This window comes from Puma concolor, chromosome B2 (assembly GCF_028749965.1).
Source record: "Puma concolor isolate L17-30 chromosome B2, mPumCon1.1.hap2, whole genome shotgun sequence".
Lineage (NCBI taxonomy): Eukaryota > Metazoa > Chordata > Mammalia > Carnivora > Felidae > Puma > Puma concolor.
This window is the reverse complement of record NC_141671.1, coordinates 8,613,769-8,635,742: the sequence shown is the minus strand read 5'-3', so window position 1 is coordinate 8,635,742 and position 21,974 is coordinate 8,613,769. Positions and strand designations below refer to the sequence as shown.

The following is a 21,974-nucleotide window of genomic DNA, read 5'->3' as shown; positions in this document are numbered from 1 at the left end:
AAAGACTCTCTGATCATAAAGGCCAAAGATAAAAAAGAAAATGTGTGTGTTCAATATACGGAACAAAAATCCGTCTATTTTTGACATCGTATGTGAGGAGAAGATAGGTCAAAAAGCCCAGCCACCCCTGAAATGAATTTTAGACTCTCCTTATTGGTGTGATGGGGCAGGGAGAGATCTCAGTGATGGTGCATGGCTGATAGAAATGACTTTTTACAGTAGGTGCTAAATTAGATGTAGAAAGTAGGAGAGTTATCAACCCTACATTGTCACGTCTGACCTTCCAGGTCCCAGTCGTGGAATCATAATAAAAACGAGTCGTGGGTTTCTCTGGAGATGCAGCAATAACTGACACAGAACAGTTTTCAAGCTTCTCTTCAAATGGGGTGACACCAGGGGTTATGCAGGGTCATGAAGGAGGTGCATTGGTTTTGATCAGTTTTTAGAACTATACAGCAGCTTATCTGTAGGTCAGAGAAATTTAGTTTTCTCCATTCTTTTTTCATCATGTTCCCCCCCCCCCCCCGGGTGCTATGTGGATTAGCCTCTGGAAGCTGGGGTGAGGCTCTGAGTGTTAATAGAGTTCGCGCAGATCCAGACTGCCCAACTCTGTATTCCACGACGTTGGGCTTCCAAAAGCATTCTCGTGGAATGTTCGAGTCAGTAAAGGCACATTACCATCTCTCCACAAATAAGAGGAAGAGAGATATGTGATGACAGCAGAGAAATACAGACAGCTCCACCTTGCCTGTGTCACAGCCACCTGCAGAATAGTACTCTCGCACCATTCCATCTCTGATACGACTTCCTGTTGTTGCTTTTTGCTTAATTGTATACTTTGTCCCTACTAAAATAATTTATAGGTACCAGACATTATTATTAAGCAGGTAGAAAAAAGTTAAGCCATTTGTCCCCAGCCTCTCCCTAATTTCAAATAATTTATAACTCAGTGAAACTGGAGACAAAAACATTGTAGGACATAGAAGCAGACCTGTGGGCCACACTCTTTGCTGGATCATGATAGCGGGAGGGGCTCCCAGACTTTTAACACTGTAACTGCTGATTCTTCTAAAATATCACTGTGAGGGAAGTTATCATATCATATGTTAAAGGAATGTTTTAAATTCTAAAAACCACAGTGAGGAGCACCTGGCTGGCCTGTGTGTGGAGCGGAGCATGAGACCCTTGATCTCAGGGCGGTGAGTTTGAGCCCCAGGTTGGAGTGTGGAACCTCCTTAAAAAAAATAAAAATAACGGTGAAACCTCTTCATGCAGGAGTAATCACTAGACCTATGAGTCGGTCTGTATCCCGGTAAAACTATGAATTAGTCTAAATACCAAAGTTGTGTGAAAGAAGATTTTACAGGAATTAGATTAAAAGCTATTGTCTTTGCTTTGTCAAACTACTTAGATTCAAAGTAACCAGAGGGAAGAGGAATTTGGTGGGGGGATGATATTTATTCTTGTGTTATAAGGTGTTTGGGTATGTTACAAACCTAGTGTCGAATATACGTCACTTATCTGACTACTGATCAGTATATTCTGAAATGTTATCGATTGTTATATTTACTGATTTATTTTTAAAGTAAGGGTATTCCATGACATATAACTGTTGATGTTGTCCTTCCCTAATATTTTTCTAACCAGCAAAACATACTGGATGCTGTCGTTCCCCAATCCTGTGTATAACTTGTCAGAGAAAGGGTTAAGAAAGCAGAGTCCCTTGGGAAACAAGTTTCAAATTCTGGAGTTTTTACAGTTACCATCTTGAACTACATTTATAGTTACGAAAATAATTCCAACATAAAATAAATTTGCCTTTAATAATCTATGGAAGAATCATAAACAGGTCATTTATTGGCATAGCCACTTGGTGTGAGCAGTGTTAGTACCAAATGTGAACACCCTGTATTTCTTTTTCATTCGCTCAGCAAACATATGTATTTACTGTGTGCTTGGTTCCCAGTTAAGCACACTCACTGTTTCTCCCCTCTAGTTTCTCAAATCCAGGGGCCTCCTCTGGCTTGCTTTCTGTCTCACCAGGGCTTAGTATGGTCCCTGCAACGTGAGGGACACACAGTAAATGTGTCAAATGAATGAATGTGTCATTCAATTAGTAACTAAGTTTTAGAGGTGGGAGAATGTATTTTTTATTTTTTTAAATTTTTAATGTTTATTTACTTCTGAGAGAGAGAGAGACAGAGTGTGAGCTGGTGAGGAACACGAACAGAGAAGGAGACACAGAACCCGAAGCAGGCTCTAGGCTCTGAGCTGTCAGCACAGAGCCCAACACGGGGCTCGAACTCACAGACTGCGAGATCGTGACCTGAGCCGAAGTTGGATGCGTAACCAACTGAGCCCCCCAGGTGCCCCTGGGAGAATGTATTTTAGATGTAGAGGGTGAGAATAGAGACAGGAAGAGTTTGTGGGTGGCTCTTACGAGGAACAGGAAGAGCCGCAGACTGGCTCCTCACAGAGCAATGAGCAGGGAGTACTGAGAGGCCTCCATCCACACACAGTCTCCGAATCACTCAGGACACAAGCGAGCGACCGCATCAGTGGAGGTCGGGGAAAGTGGAGGCCAAAGGGTGGGCAGACAGAGGTGACAGAAGTTGAAGTGTTGTGTCATGGATTGAGATCCTGCAGGGAATCGGTGACCTGAGTGTTGGGTTTGAGGGACTAGATGGCTCAATGAAGCTCAGACCCAAATACGAGGGACTAAGGGGATGGCAGTGTTTGCTGAGTGGCTCCCATGTGCAAGCAATTTAATAAAGTCTTGTGGATGGAAAAGGGCCTCCCCGATGACCAACACGCAGTTTCTGCTCTCCAGGAGATGCTGACGCACAGTAAGTGCCAAAGGTCTGTGGGAGCACATAGTTAAAAAGATTCTTTCTGGGGGCGCCTGGTTGGCTCAGTCGGTTAAGTGTCTGACTTCGGCTCAGGTCACGACCTCATGGTTCATGGTTTCGAGACCCGCATCAGGCTCTGTGCTGACAGCTCAGAGCCTAGAGTCAGCTTTGGATTCTGTGTCTCCCTCTCTCTCTGTTCCTCATCTGCTCATGTGCCCTCTCTCTCTCTCTCTCTATCTCGCTCTCTCTCTGTCTCTCTCTCTCAAAAATAAATAAAGATTTAAAAAATTGAAAGAAAAAAATTTCTGTCTGGTGGGTGGAGGTGGGGATCCGGCACAGAAGTAATCTTTGAACGGGGCGCTTCAGGATGAATGTAGTGCACGGAGATAGTAGGGTAGGCGTTCCAGGGCAAAGAGAACAGCGTGGGCAAGATGTGGGCTTGATAAAATGCAGGTCCGTCAGGAACGAGACGTTGTCTTTGGTATTAGCCGGGAACCTGAGGCAGAGCCCTGATGCAGTACTTGGTGCTTGATTCTCTGAGCAGCTGGGCGTCCTTGAAAGTTGTTAAAGGGGAGAGTGACCTCAGATGACCGTGCATTCGGGAGTGAACTCTGGCCTCTATTCAGAGGTGGGTTAAGCAGTGGCTCCAGACCGTGGCTTCACATTAGCATCACCTGCAAATGTTTGCTAAAATTCCAAATCCTGGGCTGTACCCCAGGTCGTTACATCGGAATCCGTGGCGAGGGGGTCCAGACATGGTCGGTGCAGCCAGGGTTGCGCACGAACGGTTTGGAGCAGGGTTTGGCAAACTCTTTCTGTAAAGGGCCAGATAATAGATGTTTTTGGCTTACAGGTCACACGGTTTCTGTTGTAACGCTTCTCCCCCACCACCGAGCGCAAAATCAACCACAAACAATGCGAGAACCAATGAGCGTGGCTGTGTTCCGGTAAAACTTGATGGGAATTTGAACTATGTATAATTTTCACATGTCACCAATATTCTTGTTCTTTGGTTTTTGTTTTTTTGTTTTGTTTTGTTTTGTTTTTGTTTTTTTTTTTTACTTCAGCCACTTAAAATTGTAAAAACAAATCACAGACTATACAAAAATTGGTGGCCAGGCCAAATTTGGCCTGCAGACCATTTTCTGCCAGTTCTTGATCTGGAGGACGAAAACTGGACCCGGAGAGTCCAGGAAAGAAAATATTACTACAGTAATCCAGATAAGAAGTAAAGTCAACTCTCTTTTGTGGTCGTTAGAAGGTCAGACTGAAGATAAGTGATATTGAATTGATATTTATAGCAGCTCATACTCTTGTGTGCTACTTTTGAGCGCCAGAAGTTCCCATACAAAGGAACCTTGAATGAACCATTGTGTGGTATGTAGTATTTGGGACCCTTTGACTCTGTCTTTTTAATTTTATAGGCGTTTTATTTATGTCGCAAGGCTGTTTCTCTTCTAACTGCTTGAAATGGCTACACATTTTGGCAACGCCTACTCCTACCATCGCAGAACAGTTCAGTCTCCTTCCCTTTCTCCTGTGCCAGGCACACCTTTGTCGCCAAAGAATGACCTTTCCTTGTGAACAAATGTTCTCTTTAGAAAATAAGGTGAGCTTGATATAAGAAGATATGGCCACTGATATTTTATCAGCTGAATTAATGCAGAATTCCCTTTTTAGACTTTGCTCCAGCATGTGTTGCCTAGTTAAGGAGCTCCTTTACCACGCCCACTGTGAAAATGAGAGACTGGTTATCGCAGCCACAATTCCACTGAGGTTATTTGAGAAACCACAAAGCCAAAAAGAAAAAAAAAAAAGTGTTCCCTCTGATACCTGCTGTGCTTCAAAATCAGTGGTACGTCTCCACATTTGGCTGGTTGGCTTTTTTTGAATACCATTAACAATGGGTGAACTCACTGGCTTCCCTATTTCCTAACTCCCACTCTTTGAAGTCTGCTGTTTCCTCTAAGTATCTTCTGAGACATGCCTACGCCGTGCCCTCCACTGTGGGGACTCCAGACTCTAAAGAACCTGAAACTCTCCTTGAATTTGCTGTAACCAGAAGCAGAGAAGGAAATTGAAGAGCATAGACAAAGTTGGGTCATCTCTGTTACCTTCCAGATCGTAGTAGAAAGTAAGAGGTGAAAAATGTATGTAGGCTTAGAGCAGCCTATTTTTCTTTACTTTCCCCACCCTCCTTACTGTAGCCATTTATCACAGAACACAAAACTATTACATATGTGCCTTATGAAGGAAAAGCAGATGAGATTCTGAAGAGTTTGTTTTCCTGAGTGTTTTGGGTGTCTTTGATCACCAGACCTGTTTCACATCACTAATGTTTTTTTTTTTTTTTTTAAACTAATTTTGAATTCGTCATTTTAGATTCCAGGGACCTGTTCTTTCTTCTTAGTGATCTTGAGTGATTATTATCCTAGGGACTCCATCCAAATATGTCCAATATAAAGAGTGAGATTGTGATTGAGTGCTGATAACGTCAAGTGCTTTTAATTAAGCTTCTGATGTTTTATACATTGATAACAAAATAAAGTTTCAGGTTTATTAAATTAGCCTCCCATTAATTTTTCAGAAGCACTCACCAAGGGAACTAGATATATAGCAGTAGCCTATTCCCTGCAGCCAAAGCCTCGATGTGCCCCTGAGGAATTCCTGAAGAGAGTTCATTCTTGAGTCAAGGAAGAGGTTGGGAAGTAAAGCAAAGCTGCTGACGGAATATTGACATTAAGAATGAAAATGCTGTTTGAATTCAGAACCCAGAATGCCAAAAGCTGAAGGCCAGCGGGGAACCCACGTAGAAGACAGAGGCTGACAGCGAGGAGAGACCTGAGGGAGCATATCGGCTGGTGGTCCTCAACTTTGACCGCACGTTGGAAAACCCGAGAGCTTTCAAATAGATCCCATCGTGCCAGTTGGCTCAGTGCCACTGGGGATCTAGACCAGAGCCCTGGTATATTTTAAAGGTTCCTCACTGGTTCCAGCCTGCAGCCAGGGTTGAGAACCACTGAGAACCACTGGCCCCTCATGTCACGACGTCCAGAGCGGATTCCTCGCCCACGGTCAGAGAGCTGATTTGCTGAGATGTTAACCTCCGTCTTCTCCTCTCAACTTCTTGCCTCCTTTATTCTGTATGCTCCCCGTGTGATCACATCCCCTCTTCTGCTTTATTAACTTACACTTGTAGGCTCATGACTCCCAGATCCATGGCCCCCATCTCTCTGCTGGCACCAAACCCTTGTGTCTCACTCCCCCATTATCTCCCAAATGTGTCATGGCCAGCCGCTCAAACACAGTCTGTTCAATCTGAATTCCCCACCCCACCTGCCACCCTCCACCCCTCACCCCCCAAAAACTTACTTTTTGCCTGGATTCCTCATGTCAGTGCAGGGAGTGCTTCCCTTCCCGTGGTTATCTGAACCTGAAATCTTAGAGCCATCCACGTCCTTCCCTCTCTTGGGCTCCTTCCCTAACCAGTCACCAAGACTGTAAGGCCTGCGCCCTCCCTCTTCCTCCATCCATCCCACCTGGTCGCCCCACCTAGCTGAACCTGGGATGGGGTGCCGTCCTTTCCTCTGAACCATTGCCACGTCCTGTCGTGCCACCTTCAGCCTCTGGCCTGGCACCCGTGCTCCACCTCTCACACCATTAGGAAGCCCCTTCTGAGACCTAGATGTGATTGTCCCCTTCGCAACATTGTGTGCTCTAGTCCTCTAGCCATCTCTCTGATTCCACAGCACCACCTCCTTTCCTTTCTTTTCCCCGTGTGCTTACATCCAGCCTACTTTCTTACAAATCATAAATGGCATAATCTATCTATAGACTCCGTTCCTTTAGTTCTTTGTCAAAACCTGAACTCTCCGGTAAGCTGTAATCTTTTCCCTCTTCAACCAAATGCTGGCACATTGCAGACTGAGTTTAATAAGCCTGACACTGCCCGCGTCCTGACGACTGGAGCCTGGAGCCTGCCCCCGGCAGGAAGTGTAGTAGAAGGTCCCAAGGCAGACAGGAGACCTACCTTACCGTCAGACCACAGTTGTGGTTGTTAGCACCTTCACTTACCTCTTAACATTTCCGAGCTGCTTCCATTCTTATCCCTGACTTTCATGTCCTGGGTATCCTTGCTAAGCCCTGTCCTCACTTAATTCTCCTAGTTCTTGCAAGTTTTACCAAGAACCCCTTTGACCCTCAGTCATTTGTTTTTAATCTTGCACATCTTGGCTGGTTTTTTGGCCCTTTTGCCTCAGGATGTGGTTCTCTGACTTCCCTACCGAATGCGTGTCCTCGGCAGGCACTAACTGACCAGTCCTTGTCCCCTGGCTTTTATTACATAGAATTTTGACTCCAGTCTCTTTCGGAATTTGTTTAGAATCTAACACTCCCACACCCTGCCATTGTCATTGCGTTGTGTGCCTGTAGGACACAAAGGTCAGGCAGGGCCTGATGAGTTGTCTTGGCTACTTCTCTTCTGTTTCTCCTTGCCAGGGCTTAACTACTTCTCAGGCTCTCTGCCAACAAGGGGACAAGAAAAAATAAGTGGCTTTAAACTCTCCTTTCTTACCATATCAGTTATACTTTGTTTTGAACCTGTGTTAGTGGTCTGCCATAGAGTTGGCAATACATAGTTCCAAACAATCCAAGCAAAAAAAAAAAAAAAAAAAAATCCAATTCCATGTCATATGATACTATTGTAGGGGAGTGTGAGTACCTTATAATAATAACACAGTCATCTTTATTTCTTCCTGTCATGCCTTGTGTCATTGTCATTCAGTTCACATACACAGATCCATGCAAAACCAAGTACATTGTTGCCGTTACTGTTTCGAATAAACTGTTATCTGTTAGATCAGTTAAGAATAAGGAGAATAAAATTTCTTTTACCTGCACTTTTTCGCCCCACGTATTCAGTGCCCTTCCTTCAGATCCAGATTTCTATTCTCTATCATTTTCCTTCTCTCTAAAGAACTGCTTTTAACGTTTCTTGCAAATGAGATCTACTGCCAACAAATTCCCTCAGTTGTTGTTTGTCTGAGGAGGTTTTTATTTATTCATCTTTGAGGGATAATTTCGCAGGGTACAGAATTCTAAGTTGATGGTTTTTTCTTCTCAGCACTTTGAATATTTCTTTCTCGCCTGCATGGTTTCTAAGATGTCAGATACAGTTCTTATCTTTGTTCCTCTATAGATAAGAAATTCCTCCCCCCACCCTTGGCCTCTTTCAGGAATTTGTTTTTGATTTGCTATAATTTGAAAATTATAATAGGGGCGCCTGGGTGGCTCAGTTGGTTAAGCATCCAACTTCGGCTCAGGTCATGATCTCACGGTCCATGAGTTCAAGCCCCGCATCGGGCTCTGTGCTGACAGCTCAGAGCCTGGAGCCTGCTTCGGATTCTGTATCTCCCTCTCTCTCTGCCCCTCCCCTGCTTGTGCTCTGTCCCTGTCTCTCAAGAATAAATTAGAATAAGAATATGTAAAAGAATAGGTTTTCTTGTCATTGTCCTTCTTGTGTTGTCTGAACTTCCTAGATCTGTGGTTTGGTGTCTGACATTAATTTGGGGAAATTCTCAGGCATTATTGTTTCAAATATATGTGTCCCTTTCTCTCTTTCTTCCCCTTCTGATGCCCCCATATGTTACACTTTTTGCAGCTGCCCCCACAGTCCTTATATTCAATCTTTTTTTGAAGTTTATTTATTTATTTTGAGAGAGAAAGAGAGAAAACATGAGCCAGAGAGGGGCAGAGAGAGAGAGAGAGAGAGAGAGAGAGAGAATCCCAAGCAGGCTCCTTGCTGTATGAACCAAGAGATCATGAGCTGAGACTAAGAGTTGGATGCTTAACCGACTCAGCCACTCAGGCGCCCATGGATATTCTCTCTTTTTTTTTTTCCCCACTTCAGTCTTTGTTCTTTTTTCATTTTGGTTTTTGAGAATTCTGTTGATATGCCTTGAGCTCAGAGATTCCTTCTTCATCCATGTCCAGTCTACTGATGAGCCTGTCAGAGGCATTCTCCATTTCTGTTAGTGTTTATCTTTAGCATTGGGGGTGGGGGGGATGAGTTTGGGGGAGGCTCATTCTTAGATTTCCATCTCTCTGTTTGCATTTTTCATCTGTTCTTGCATACTGTCTACTTTAGCCATTAGAGCCCTCCACATATTTTAAATTCCCAGTCTGATAAATCCAGCACGCTGCCATGTTTGGTCCTCAAGCTTGGTCCATCTTCAGATTGAGTTTTTTGTCACTTGGTATGTCTTGTAATTTTTCTCAATAGCCAGATGTGATGTGCTGAGCAAAAGGAACTGCTGAAAATAGGCCTTGAGTTACCTGGTGTTGAGGTGTGAGGACAGGGAGAGCATTCCAGAGTCCTGTGATTAGAGCTCAGTCTTTTAGTGACTCTGTGCTCCTGGACTGCAAACATTTTCTTAGTGTTTCCCTCCTTCCGTGGGTGGAACAGGATGGCTAAGTGGACTGAGGTTGGGTATTTCCCTTCTCAGGTTAGCTAGACTCTGGTAATACCCAAGCAGGTTAGAGTCTGGTTAACTGGTTTCCCCTGAGGGCAGGCCTTATTAAGAACGGAGTGTTCTGGCTGGTTTCACAATGCTGGTTTGTCCCCTCCCCATGCCAGAAACCACAGGAGATTTTTCTCCCATATTTACCGTGGGAACCTGGTTGAGCTCCTGGAGGTAAATCTCTCTGTGTCGTGGACCACCTGCTCCCGTCCCATGACTGGATCGCCCCCAAGCTCCTAATGGTCATCTGCCCTGAGCCTCCCGCAATCCGTCGGTTACCCTTCCGGTTTTCCTACAGTGCTGGTTCCTATGGCAGCCTCACACTGCAGGAAGCCACATCCCCCGTGTCGGCTTCCTGGTCCCTCCCAGTTGTGGGGGTAACACTTTCTTCTGTTATTCCCTCCCTTATCCAAAAAGAGTTGTTGGTTTTTCAGTGTGTTCAAGCTTGTTACTTGCCATGAGGCCAGAGTGGTGACTTTCCAAGCTCCTTACGTGCAGAAGAGGGAAACAGGAAGTTACTACATTGAAGCTCAAACCTGCTCTTTCGGCTTCTTACCACTAGGTTTACTGAGACATTTATATCATAGTATCTACAAGTAGACACTGAGCACAGAAAACATGGACTTCATGCGGGGAGCCCAGGAGAAGTTAAACTGGAGGATATTGGTACAGTTTGATTGGTTCCATAACCTCACCTTCCAAGTCCAGATTCTCATCATATGTGGTGCTTCTTTCAGATCTAATTCCTGTGTCCCCTTGATGAAAATGGAAATGATAATACTGTCTGGAAACCTGAACTGTTAAAAAAAAAAAAATGCTCCATTGGGGCTTTTAGCTTGGTGGTGGTGTCCGAAAAGGAGTTTAAACTTGGACACGAAAGGAGTCATTGGTGTTCTCTGTTCTTAGAGAGTGAAATACAAAGCAGTTTAGGAAATACCTACAGGTTGGGGTTCTCAGAAATCTACAAGTTTTACCGCGGTTTCAGACTGCCTTAAACCCAGCTACCTACGCAGCCTGCAAGGCTCAGCACACAGTCTCTTGTCATCTCCCTCTCGTCTCTGCAGCCTGGACCGCAGGATTCGGGATGCAGGTGACGGGAAGGTGCCTCATACAGTTGACAGAGTTGTTGGGCACCCTCGTTCTAAGCACATCACACACCTTGTTTGACATGTTTACTTTTTACACACCCGGAGAATTAGCAGGTGCTTGCATGACTGCGTTGTTTGTTTTAACAGGCTAAAAAGTGGGAGGTAGGTTAGACCCACATGATGATGCAATAGGAAAGTATCTAATTATTCCATTTTTGGCTCAGCATTCAGTTTCAGTTAAAAGTGCTGATAGCAAGGCTCAACAAGTCCTGTAGCCTAGTACCCTTAGCATTGTCTGCCTGTGAGAAACCGGCTTGCTACCAAGCATGGCCGTGCGTTAGCCACTTGCGCGTAAGATCTTCCATGTGGCTAGAATTTAGCAAAAGATCTCAGAGTTCCTGTAATGAGGCGTTACAGTGTGGACGCAGAAGGCTCTAAAAGCCCCATATCTATTTCCGCACGCTCAACGAGCCAACTTGGAAAATTGTGTCTGCACATAGACTGTTCACAAGTAAAATCCTGAGAGCCAGACAGGTCATGGTTGTTTGGACTGGTATATTCATCCTGACGTGTCAGGGTGTAGGTTATGATTGGTCCTTGAACTGTCTTCATCGAGTGGAAGGAGCAAGGTTCAGGGTCCGGGAACTATCGCTACAAGTAGACGTGGTCCAAGGCAGAGATTCGAGATCTGGGGTGACTAACTGTTTCTGTAAAGGGCCAGATAGTAAATACTTGAGGATTTATGGGCCATGTGATCTCTGCTGTAACCACTCAACTCTGCTCTCGCAGCGTGCAAACGGTCATAGATGATACGTAAACAGAAGCATCTGGCTGCGTCTTGGTAAAATTTTGCTTACAAAAGCAGGTGGTGGACTGGGTTGGCCCATGGGCCATCATTTATCAGCTCCTGTCCTGGATCCCAGAACGTACACCACTGGGCTATATGATCCTGACCTCATAGGAAAAGTAGTGGTAGTTTTCAGTTAACTGAACCAATACATATAAACTTTCAGTACTCATAGCCAAGACTTCACTGTATTTGTATATAATGAATTTGTTGTCAGAAAGAAAAGCATTTTTCCTCACTGGCTGCTTTGGGTGCTAATCCGAATTGTTATTTACTTGTCATTTATACCCCACTTCCTTCCCAGAATAATTTGAGGTAAAGGCATGTATAGATTTTAGCTGTCAAAATAGAGATATAAAACCAAAACCACATGAAAAGGTCACACAAAACAACCTCTGAATATTCCATTTCCACCGGCCAACCCAAGCTAGTCGTAGCTCAGCCATTTGAGGACTGAACAGTCTTTTGGACACCTCCTAAATTGAACATTGATACGCTCCATATTTTATCTTTCCTAGCATCGTTTCCTTTCTGAAAAAAATGTCCCTCCACGTTTTATAGTGAATCTTGTACCAAAGGAAATGTTAGTATCCGTCATTTTTCTTCTGATTGAAGCACAAGCCAAGAACTGTTACACAACTGAGTGGGTCCATGGAAAGGACAGAGAAAATGAGAAGCTAAGGAAAACCTTGGTGGGCAAGCTACCTGTACAATACAGATTTAGGGCTCTTCTAGAGCCAAGGGACTATTTCCAATCAGTTAGAGGCTCATCCTTGCTCTCCATGGAAAAGGAGTGTTGAATTACTTTAGGGTTTAGTGGTCGGAGGCCCTCTTACGAGGTGAACAGAGGAGTGAGGGTTTGGGCTGGCGACAGGGAGGGATGACTTTTAGCAGGTGTCAGAACGTAGAAACAAAGCCGAGTGACTTGAAGGACTGGCAAGTGGGATTGTGTCCCCAAAGACAGTGCGGAAATAGGAAAGCTGGTCTATAGGAGTGCAGTGAGTGTGTACAAATGACTCTAATGCAAGATCCTGGTTAATAGCAGATTCAACTCCTTAGCCAAGTGGCTGCAGAAGGTCATGTACGACCCAGGCCAGAAGGTCTGCTTACGTCACTGGCATAGGAAGGTGTGACAGACGTGCTCACGCAGACCCTGGAGTTGGAGGAAATCGGGAAGTACTTCCCAAGAAAACATGGATACCAGGCAAGGATTCATTCACAAGTGAAGACCGAAGCAGCCAGGAACCTGGTAGTCCGATTAACAACAGCAGAGGGGAGTCCGAAGCAGGGTGTGGGCTGTATCAAGGACAGACCGGCCATGCTTGTGCCAGAAATGTAAGATGCGGCAGGGGGCTAGCTATGGCGAACACTAAATAAACATAAGAAAAAAATTATAGATTTTTTATTTTAATGTTTACTTATTTTTGAGAGAGAGAGAGACAGAGCGTGAGCAGGGGTGGGGCAGAGAGCGAGAAGGAGACACAGAATCCAAAGCAGGATCCAGGCTCCGAGCTGTCAGCACAGAGTCCAATGTGGGGCTCTACCCCATGAGCCATGAGATCATGACCAGAGCTGAAGTGGGACGCTTAATGGACTGAGCCACCTTGGTGCCCCAAAGAAATAAATTCTATAATTGGCATCTGAGGACATGGTCGGTATCTGTCTTAAAGATGTTGTATCTGCTCTGTAAATTGAGAAGTAATTTTTGAGGTACCGAGCTGGCTCAGTCAGTTAAAAGTGCCTGACTCTTGATTTTGACCCATGATCCCAGGGTCTTGGGATCAAGCCTGAAGTCGGGCTCTGTGCTGACAGCATGTGGAGCCTGCTTGGGATTCTCTCTCCCTCTCTCTGCTCCTCCCTGGCTCCTATTCTCTCTCTCTCTCTCTCTCTCTCTCCCTCCCCCCTCCCCCCAAAAAATAAATAAATAAACTTAAAAAAAAGAATTTCCAACTTTCACTTCAATCCCTTCTCGTTCACTCTTGGTGAGACGGCAAGTTGGGGCAGCGTTTGGCCTCATCCATCAGGGTAACCAGCGTGGCATGCTATTTGACTCTGTATCTGTTCTTCTGTACTTTATCTTTTTTAAAAAAAATGCACACTGTCAAGCTGGCAAAGATGTTTGTGCAAAGGTGACCGTTTTATTAAAGAACTAAAATGAGTTACAGAAAAGAGTTCAGCTTTCAGAAGTTTTTGGATTTCAGTACCCCGTTTAAGGGGTTGCAGATCTGGTTATACAACTCTTTTAAGTTTGGCAGGGACAAACTGTGAAGTGGAAAAAGTAGATTTTAGGGTAGTGTGTACAGAATCATCTCCTTTTTTTTTTTTTTAAGTTTTTTTAATGTTTATTTTTGAGAGAGAGAGACTGACAGCATGAGAGGGGGAGGAGCAGAAAGAGGAGACAAAGAATCCGAAGCAGACTCCAGGCTCTGAGCTGTCAGCACAGAGCCCGACACGGGGCTCGAACTCATGGACCGCGAGATCATGACCTGAGCCGAAGTCGGACGCTTAACCGACTGAGCCACCTGGCAGTCCCAGATCCCCTTTCTTTGAAAGTAATAGTTGTCGATAAAAATATATGCACAGAAGATCTAGAACCATACACAAAATTATCTGTGGTCGTTATGGCGGGTGGACAGGTCACAGTGCGTGAGAAAACAATCTGCCTCTTACAGTCAATGATAATAGAGAACCCCACCCTCTCTCCAGGGTCACAGACACTGGGGGAGCAGGAGGTAGAGAGGTTCTCAAGTAGTGGGTTCAGCTTGAGAAAAACATATCATTAGAAGGTAAAAGAGATTGTCTTTTCATAACAATATATGAGGCTTGTGTCATCATTATAGATGCTTACAGTTAAATGCCCGTCTAACTCAGGTGTATTCATTTATTCATTAGTGTCGCAAATACGCGTTGAGGGCTTACTGTGCATGAGACACCGGGCAAGGCACTTGGGCCATACAGCAGTGACAGGACAAAGGTGGCCTCCAGCATACAGCTAGAGGCTCAAGCAGACAGATCCAATTGTGACTAGGAAGCCAGATGAAAGTATTTTGTTTAAAAGGATGCCTAGCAGTGCCTAGTTCAGAGTGACAGCGCTTGGTATTACAGTGAAATTGCACACCCTCAAATGTGTTTGAGTTTTCTTTCGCTTCAGTTTTTTACTTCATTTTACTCTCCGAGTTGTGTGTTTAAAAATAGAGGTTTTTTTTTGAGGATGATTCGTGTTTCAACCAGGAAACCTCTAGGAAAGGTTGCCTGCCTGGTCTGTGACAACCACCCACATAACCATCAAGTGGCTTTCGTTTCTAACTGCATCCCTGTGTCCCAGGTTGGCACTGTGGCCCCTTGGTTTGCACAAGGAAGAATCTCTAAACAATATGTTAATGCAGGTAGATGGGTAGAAAGACGGAGATAGGTAAGTCTGCATATAGATACATATGCCTGTATATATTTTTGCCACCTGTCCACTCAGATGTTTGTGTTTTCTTCCACAGAAAAAGCAAAGAACAAAAGATCTCTCTCGGGTATTCCATTCTTACAATCCGTATGATCACAAGGTAAGAGAAACATGTTATTCGTGTATTGGATAGATGTCTTTCTGAACATAGAGCAGAAGCCTCACTAGTACATAGCGATTCTGAAGTACATTTTCCGGTTATGTTTACATTTCCATTTTAATTTGTCAACTCTTTATCTCTTCTAAAGAAATCAGAAAATCTTTATTTCCGAACTAATGTCATTCTTTTTTATTCACATTAAAATGTAGTTGCATATTGTCACTGAAATCTCAAAGTCGATGGAAAGACAGAACTGGGGGTATTATTTATTTGGTTGGGGTTTTTTTTTTCCCCTTCCAAACACTAAAGTGATGCACTTGACTTTTGAATTGGTAAAGATCGTTGAAATAGGAACTGCCGACTGTTGGTTTTCCATTGCTCCTGGTAGAAAGTTATTTCTTTCTAAATAAAATCCCCAACAATGAGCAGTATATCGCATAATATCTGAAATACCCCCTGCCAAAAGTTTTGCCTTCTAGAAGACCAAATAGCGTCACGACTCCTCCGTGTTTGTGCCCCAGCTTTATAGACTCATGGCCAGTCTTGCTTCATTTATATCCCATGTTCTGCGCTCCCCATGTTTGAAGAATTCCCGAATATCTTTTTACTTATAAGCACTTCACCATATAATGATAAAAGATAAGGGCTCTTTAAAACACACACACACACACACACACACACACACACACACACACACACACATTTAACTGTTTCTGAAGAAAATGCTCCACACCACATCATCACAGGGAAATATATTACAAGATTTCCGAGACTTGTGCACAACTTCTATTTCATGTAAGGTTCCAGTAAATCTGTTAATTCGAGGTGATTTCAGAAGCGAACAAAAAATTTGCACAGTTGAAATGCTAATATAAACTTAAATCCTTATCTATGAATTTACAAGGAGACATGTGGTGGGGATTTTTTAACTAGCCAAAATAAGTAGTGTGAAAACTATTTTCCTCAGTTGAGAATACGGGAGATGTCTGGATTCAGGAGGAAAAAATTGTGCCAGTTGTTCATGGAAGTTGAAAGATTTTCAGTAGCTTCTGGTGTTTCTATAGTGACCAGTTGACTTTAAGCACCAACAGTTTGTGAACGAGGTGTTTCTGCTTCATGTGACCATGGCAATATACGGTACTAAAAATTATATCATTTCAAATTACATTTTTCAAGTTAAACCAGTCGCTTTGCAGAATGTGGCAATTTGTTTGAAAGACATGGAGAGAGCTGTGAGTGCCTGACAAAGGGGAGAGAAGGTGCAGGCTGATAAGTAATACACCAGCAAAGGGAACGAGATTCCTGATGGGAAAGTTGCATTTTTTCTTTAAGATGAAGCCATTTAACATAAATGCAGCAGTGGGTAAAGTTAACATTTAAGAACAAAAAAGGCTGTGACAAATCCAAGGTTTTGCCTGACTCGTCTGAATTTTGCCCACTTCTAACATTTTTTAATTCACAGTGAAGGGAAATTCCATTATTCTTTTATTAGAGCTCTTAATGGAACTTCGCCATTTGCAGCCTCTACCGGCTTCCTCTTCATATCCTTTGTGGCATTGTATCAAAGTCACCTCAGATTATTTTGGCTTCCCTTGTGAAGACTTCATTCCTCTACAAATTAGTCACTGGGCAATGAGGAATTGAATATATAAATGCTAGATGGAGTGTTCCTTTTGATCTTTGCTTTCAGATCGGTAATAAATTATTGTAAGGAGCTAGACTGCTTGATGAGTGATTTTTGAAGTTCCAAAGGTTTGGCCTGTTGGCATCCTGCTGTATTCTGCATGTGTAGTGACAGAAAAGGGGAAAGTTTCCAGGCGGCTCCTGCCCCTTACTTGCCGCCTCCCTTTTCTCTGGGCTCCATCCAGGGCAAGTCTACCCCGGTCACTTTTAACCTGGTCTCCTGTTGATGGGTGTTTACAAAGACTAGCATCACAGGGACTGAGTAACAGACACTGCTTTCTCAGTCTTAGAATGTACCTTTTTTCCCCACAAATAAAATACAAGGGGGTTGCCTTTCCACTTACTTTGTCATTTTAATTACCCAGTTATATTCAAACAAATTAGCTTTCTAAGCAGATAGGTTTTAGCTAGAACATTTTGTAAGATGTGGTTAAAGTTGGCTTAAACACCTCCTGTTTGGTGAGATTTCTGTAGTGATCTTTGGGTTAAATACATACATGCATTGTAAATGAAAGCTCGTATAAAATAAAATATAGGCTGTTTGCGATTTACTTAAAAAAAAAAAAGGCAAGGCAGGGGGTGGGTAGGGAGGGTACAATAAGATTGGCCACGTGTTGATGGTTATTGAAACTGAATGATGAGTTTATGGGGGTTCATCATGCTATTCTGTATATATTTTCTTTCTACATGTTTGAAATTTTCCTGGGAGTGAATTTTGTGGTATTCCTTTCCTCTCTAGCTAGATTCCTTTTATTGTTAATTTTTCCCTTGATGTACATTTATACCAAAGTAGAAACACTCGGTGTTTCATTGGGTTCATCATGCTGAGTAAACTCAGCAATGCAGCTCATGTTCTAAAGTTGGCATGACTTCCTGGGGCTACATCCCAAATTATAGCGGGTCACCAAAATGATAGCCTTGCCCGCTAGAAACTGTTAAAACAGTTGTAATTACAAAGGGTAGTTAGTACAACTGTTCTGTTCTCAGTGAGACAGTTACATTTGCTCTTCTCTCCTCCCCGCCCCCTGCCCTCCTCGACCCAACCCAGATTGCTCCTGCCTGACCCCAGACACCGGAAAGTCACCGGGTTAAACAAATGTGTTGTTTGAGTGAGGCCAGGTGCATGTCTTAATCGTACTCTGAAGCCATTGTTCAGGTTGTAAATGGTCAGTTGGTTCTCTCTTAAATGGTGTTGCAGAAACTAACAAAACTTAGAGCAAAATGTACACTCAGAATGAGTCTTAAGGAAAATACCTCATTTATTTTTTATACTCTTAAGACAAATTTTTCTGGAGACTGGAAGAATTTCATTTTGGACTGTTATCTCTGGTTCCATATCCATTTTTAGAAATTGTTTTTATGGGGCGCCTGGGTGGCGCAGTTGGTTAAGCGTCCGACTTCAGCCAGGTCACGATCTCGCAGTCCGTGAGTTCGAGCCCCGCGTCAGGCTCTGGGCTGATGGCTCGGAGCCTGGAGCCTGTTTCCGATTCTGTGTGTCTCCCTCTCTCTCTGCCCCTCCCCCGTTCATGCTCTGTCTCTCTCTGTCCCAAAAATAAATAAAAACGTTGAAAAAAAAATTGTTTTTAGTTCTTCTAATGCAGACATATAAAGAGGCTTAACCACAGTGAAATCCCACTCGTCTGTCCTAATAAAAGGGGACATTGGTAAAGACACTCCAAAGTGGCAGGTAATCTGATTGCATTTTGTGCATCGGATGCTGTCCACTGTTATTTTAATAAACACGTAATAAACGTAGCTTGTAATTTCTGAAAACACCTCATACTACCTACCAGGAAAGGTTACAGGTCCGGAGGCCTTCCAGGTCACTGAAGTTGAATTTTTTCTTTGGATAAGTTATGGATAAGTAGAGTAGGCTATAATCAGAACACTTTTCATTAAAACTGCATAGTACCATGTGCTTTCTGTCTCTGGCCTGAAAAAAGTATTGCCATGCATATAAAAGATCTCTCTCTCTCTCTCTCTCTCTCTGTATTTCCTTCTTTTTTTCTTGTTAGATTTTATCAGATTTATGTGTTCAGGGGGAATGTCTAAGTTTATTACCTAAACACAGATGTTTATAAAGTGCTAATGTAAAAAGCTATCAAAAAATACGAAAATGCGTGGAAAGAAAAAGTACAAAATTCTGTTTAAGTCTGTAGTGGTTTTTAACATCTGCATAGTTGAGTAAGTTTCTAAACATAGTTAATCTGCATAAATTAATATGCATTCCACCATTAAAAGTGAGTCTTTAACAGATTACCACTATTACAGTTTGTGTATTTTACGAAGTGGGCATCTCATGTGCTTTTAGTGACTATAATTATTTTAATAATTATCTACACTTATAAACATGAATGAATAGGCACACATGAGAAGAAACATTATTATAAAGCCATGTTGGTGGAATAAGCTTTTGTTTTTTCTTTCTTTCTTTCTTTTTTGGTGACTAGTGTTATTTCTACAGACACAGATATATATCAGTTAAACTATAAACAAATTCATATGTGCCCCCAAAACGGCTTTGTATGAATACGCTTGATGAGTTAGCGTATGAGTAGATAGAAAACAAACATTAGTGCTTGCTTCAGCCAGAGGCCTTTTGTGCAGGCTTCTCTGCTCTGTAAAACCCAGCTCAGAATCTGCAAAGTCTGCCAGTCAGGACTGTCAAAATCCATGTTTAGTTCTCTCTCCTCACCTCATTACTTCTTCAAGTACCCCTGCCCCCCATCCACACACAGCCCACTTTTAAAAAGACTATTTCCAGCAAATATAGATGTCTGGTTTCCCAAATCACCATCAGCCCTAGCAGCAGTTACAAAGGGGGTGGTTATTGCTTCAAGACGTCAGAGCTCCACTAAAACGTGGCGGCATAGTAAAAATGAAGGCCAGGACAAGGCCATAAAGACGCTAGGTCATTAACAAAGGAACTCTAAGAAGTGCAGCTGCCCAAGACCACTTAATTTGGACCCAGACACCCAAAGATCCCTGCACATTTTAGTTGTCCCAGAGTAAAACGATCAGGCCTAAAGTACATCAAGAAGCAGATGTTTTAAAATAGTAGAGATGTGTGTAGTCTATTTTTAGAAACAGTGACATTTTAAGGGTAAATATTATTTATCTTGAAACCTCCTAGGAAAGCTGGTTTCTGAAGGTTGGGCAAATGAAGTATTACTATAGAAAGTGGCTTAACAACAGAGAAATAGGAAAAGAGTGGTTAAACGTGTGTTGGTAGTTGGGTTAAAGGACCAAACAAATGTGTTGTGAGCAGGAAAAATGAGGGTAGAATCCATATTCCACCCCCCCAATCACTTATTTATATAATTAGATCCTGTAAAAATATTAAAGGGTAAGGTATTTTTATCTTAACAATTATGCGAGGCGTGACTTTAATGGAATAATTGTAAGTAATATATCAGTACAATGCCTCTTTAAGGACAATATCAAATATACAAAAAAGTACTGTCACCTATTTGCACAAACCCCACTTCCTGAGACTTAAGAGACTTCCTGAGACTCATGTCGACTCCTGTACAGTGAAATAGTGTTTAATAAAAAGTGTGAAATGTTGTCCGTGGCTTCATGTGGACAGAAGCATACAGCAAACATTTATCTTCAAAGTCTTGGGTGGGGGGTGGGGGGGAGTCTTGGGTTAAACCGCGATCCTTTCCTTCTTCCCTAAGAGACTGTTAGTCTCTGTGACGTCAAGTTTTTGTAAATGCACATAACCTACCTGAAGCAAAAGGGACAGTTTCACTTTAGAAATGCTGTGTTGATTTACATTTCTCCATTCATCAGATTTGTCTAGTGATTGAAGGTCACAAAAGTCACTTTCCCCAGCTCTTTATGTCTGAAGAATGGTGGCCATTTGACTGGGTCCGGAGGCAGCTACAGTATTGGCACGGCTTCATCATCCCCTGTGCTTTCAGTACCATAATGTAGCAACAGAGTGCTTTGAGTGGTTCTTCTAGAGAGGGAGATGTGAATTTGGATCATTGCCTGCTGGCCCTGTTGAGCTTTGAGCTATCTGCTGTCTGGAAATAGCATATTCAGTTTTTAATGGATACGGCACTCTATGATAGCCAGATTTTCATGGCACATGCGGATAAAGAAACAAGTTATTGATTTGGCATGTTTATGCCATGCTTAAAACAGTTCTCCGCAGCAGATTGTCCAAAGCCATTTGTGCACTTAACTCTCTTCCCCATCTTTGGCAAAGACTAAAAAATGTTTTAAAAGTAATTTTAGGGATGTTGCTAAATATCAGGAACAATGGGATACACGTCTAATTGATCGCATTGCCTTATTGTGGTTACACGTGCCGCACTTAAAACCGTGCTCAGCTTCTGGCCTTGAAGCCCAGGGAAGCGAGCACGTCGGTAAATAGGAAAACCATTTTCCTCGGCTCCAGAAACTCCAGTCCGAAGCCAAATGACGAACTCAGCCTCAAAATAATGGACGTAACTAAAGAGCTCTCTTGGTATAAAATCTGTGCTTCCGTTTGTTAAAATGTCTCTCCTCTCAAGGTGATCGTGTAATTGTTACCAGAGACGCACGCAGAGTTCAGCTGGTTCTTTTACTTCAACAGTCAACATCCCTGGCTACCCCGTTGCTTCCTGATCTGTGCCAACCTGACCCAGAAGCATTTTCCTGGTTTTTAACCCTCCTCAGCGTGTGATTCAAGCCGAGGAACTCATCATGTTTCCTCGAGCCTACCTTTACCACTGTACCTTTGTGTTTCTCTCTTTTCCTCTTAAAGTGACATTAGATCTAAAAGTTAAACAGTTTTTTTTAACATGTTAGTTTACGTTGTTACTCGGCAGGGATGGGTAGTATGGAAGCGTGTGTAAACGGCAGAGATTTTAATGTTGCTAAAATGATACAGCCATCACCCGATGGATGTCAGAATTCTGATTTGCCAGTCACCCTGAAGTTTGACAAAGCGAATGGAATCTCAGTGGACCTATTTGGTTGGTGGTGTTGTTATGACTAGGATTATGATTACTACTCAACTATTTAGAGCGCCCCCTGTAACTGGCACTCTCCTCATAGCTTTACACACACATAACTCACTTACTCCTCATACCTTGTGATTATCCTGTTTTACAGTTGGCGAAACTGAGACATGGAGAGATTAAGTGATTGCTCAAGGTCACGTAGCTAGTAAGTTACAGAATAGTCTAGCTCCAGGGTCCAGGCCCATCACCCCTGCACCACGAGTAGCTGAAAAGCCACAGTGTAACATGCTCTGATAAAAGGTAGATTGACGGCTCAAGCCCAAGGTCAAACTGGGCCTTCTTACTTGCCTCTCTCCTCTGTTCCCAGTCTAAATTTAAAGGTCAACTCTGGGACTGCCTGGGTGGCTCAGTCAGTTAAGTGTCCAACTCTCAATTTCGGCTCAGGTCATGATTTCGCCGTTCATGAGATCGAGCCCTACA

The 21,974-nt window shown here is 43.1% G+C and overlaps 1 protein-coding gene across 7 annotated transcripts in view; it reads left to right on the top strand.

Moving 5' to 3' along the window:
- Positions 1-21,974, top strand: part of CDKAL1 (CDKAL1 threonylcarbamoyladenosine tRNA methylthiotransferase) — a 705,830-nt gene that overhangs the window by 516,762 nt on the left and 167,094 nt on the right. For all 7 annotated transcript variants that reach the window (XM_086706145.1, XM_086706146.1, XM_025916964.2 and 4 more), the window contains one exon: positions 14,794-14,856. In XM_086706145.1, the coding sequence (XP_086562271.1) occupies positions 14,794-14,856 (63 nt within the window). The remainder of the gene's footprint in view (positions 1-14,793; positions 14,857-21,974) is intronic.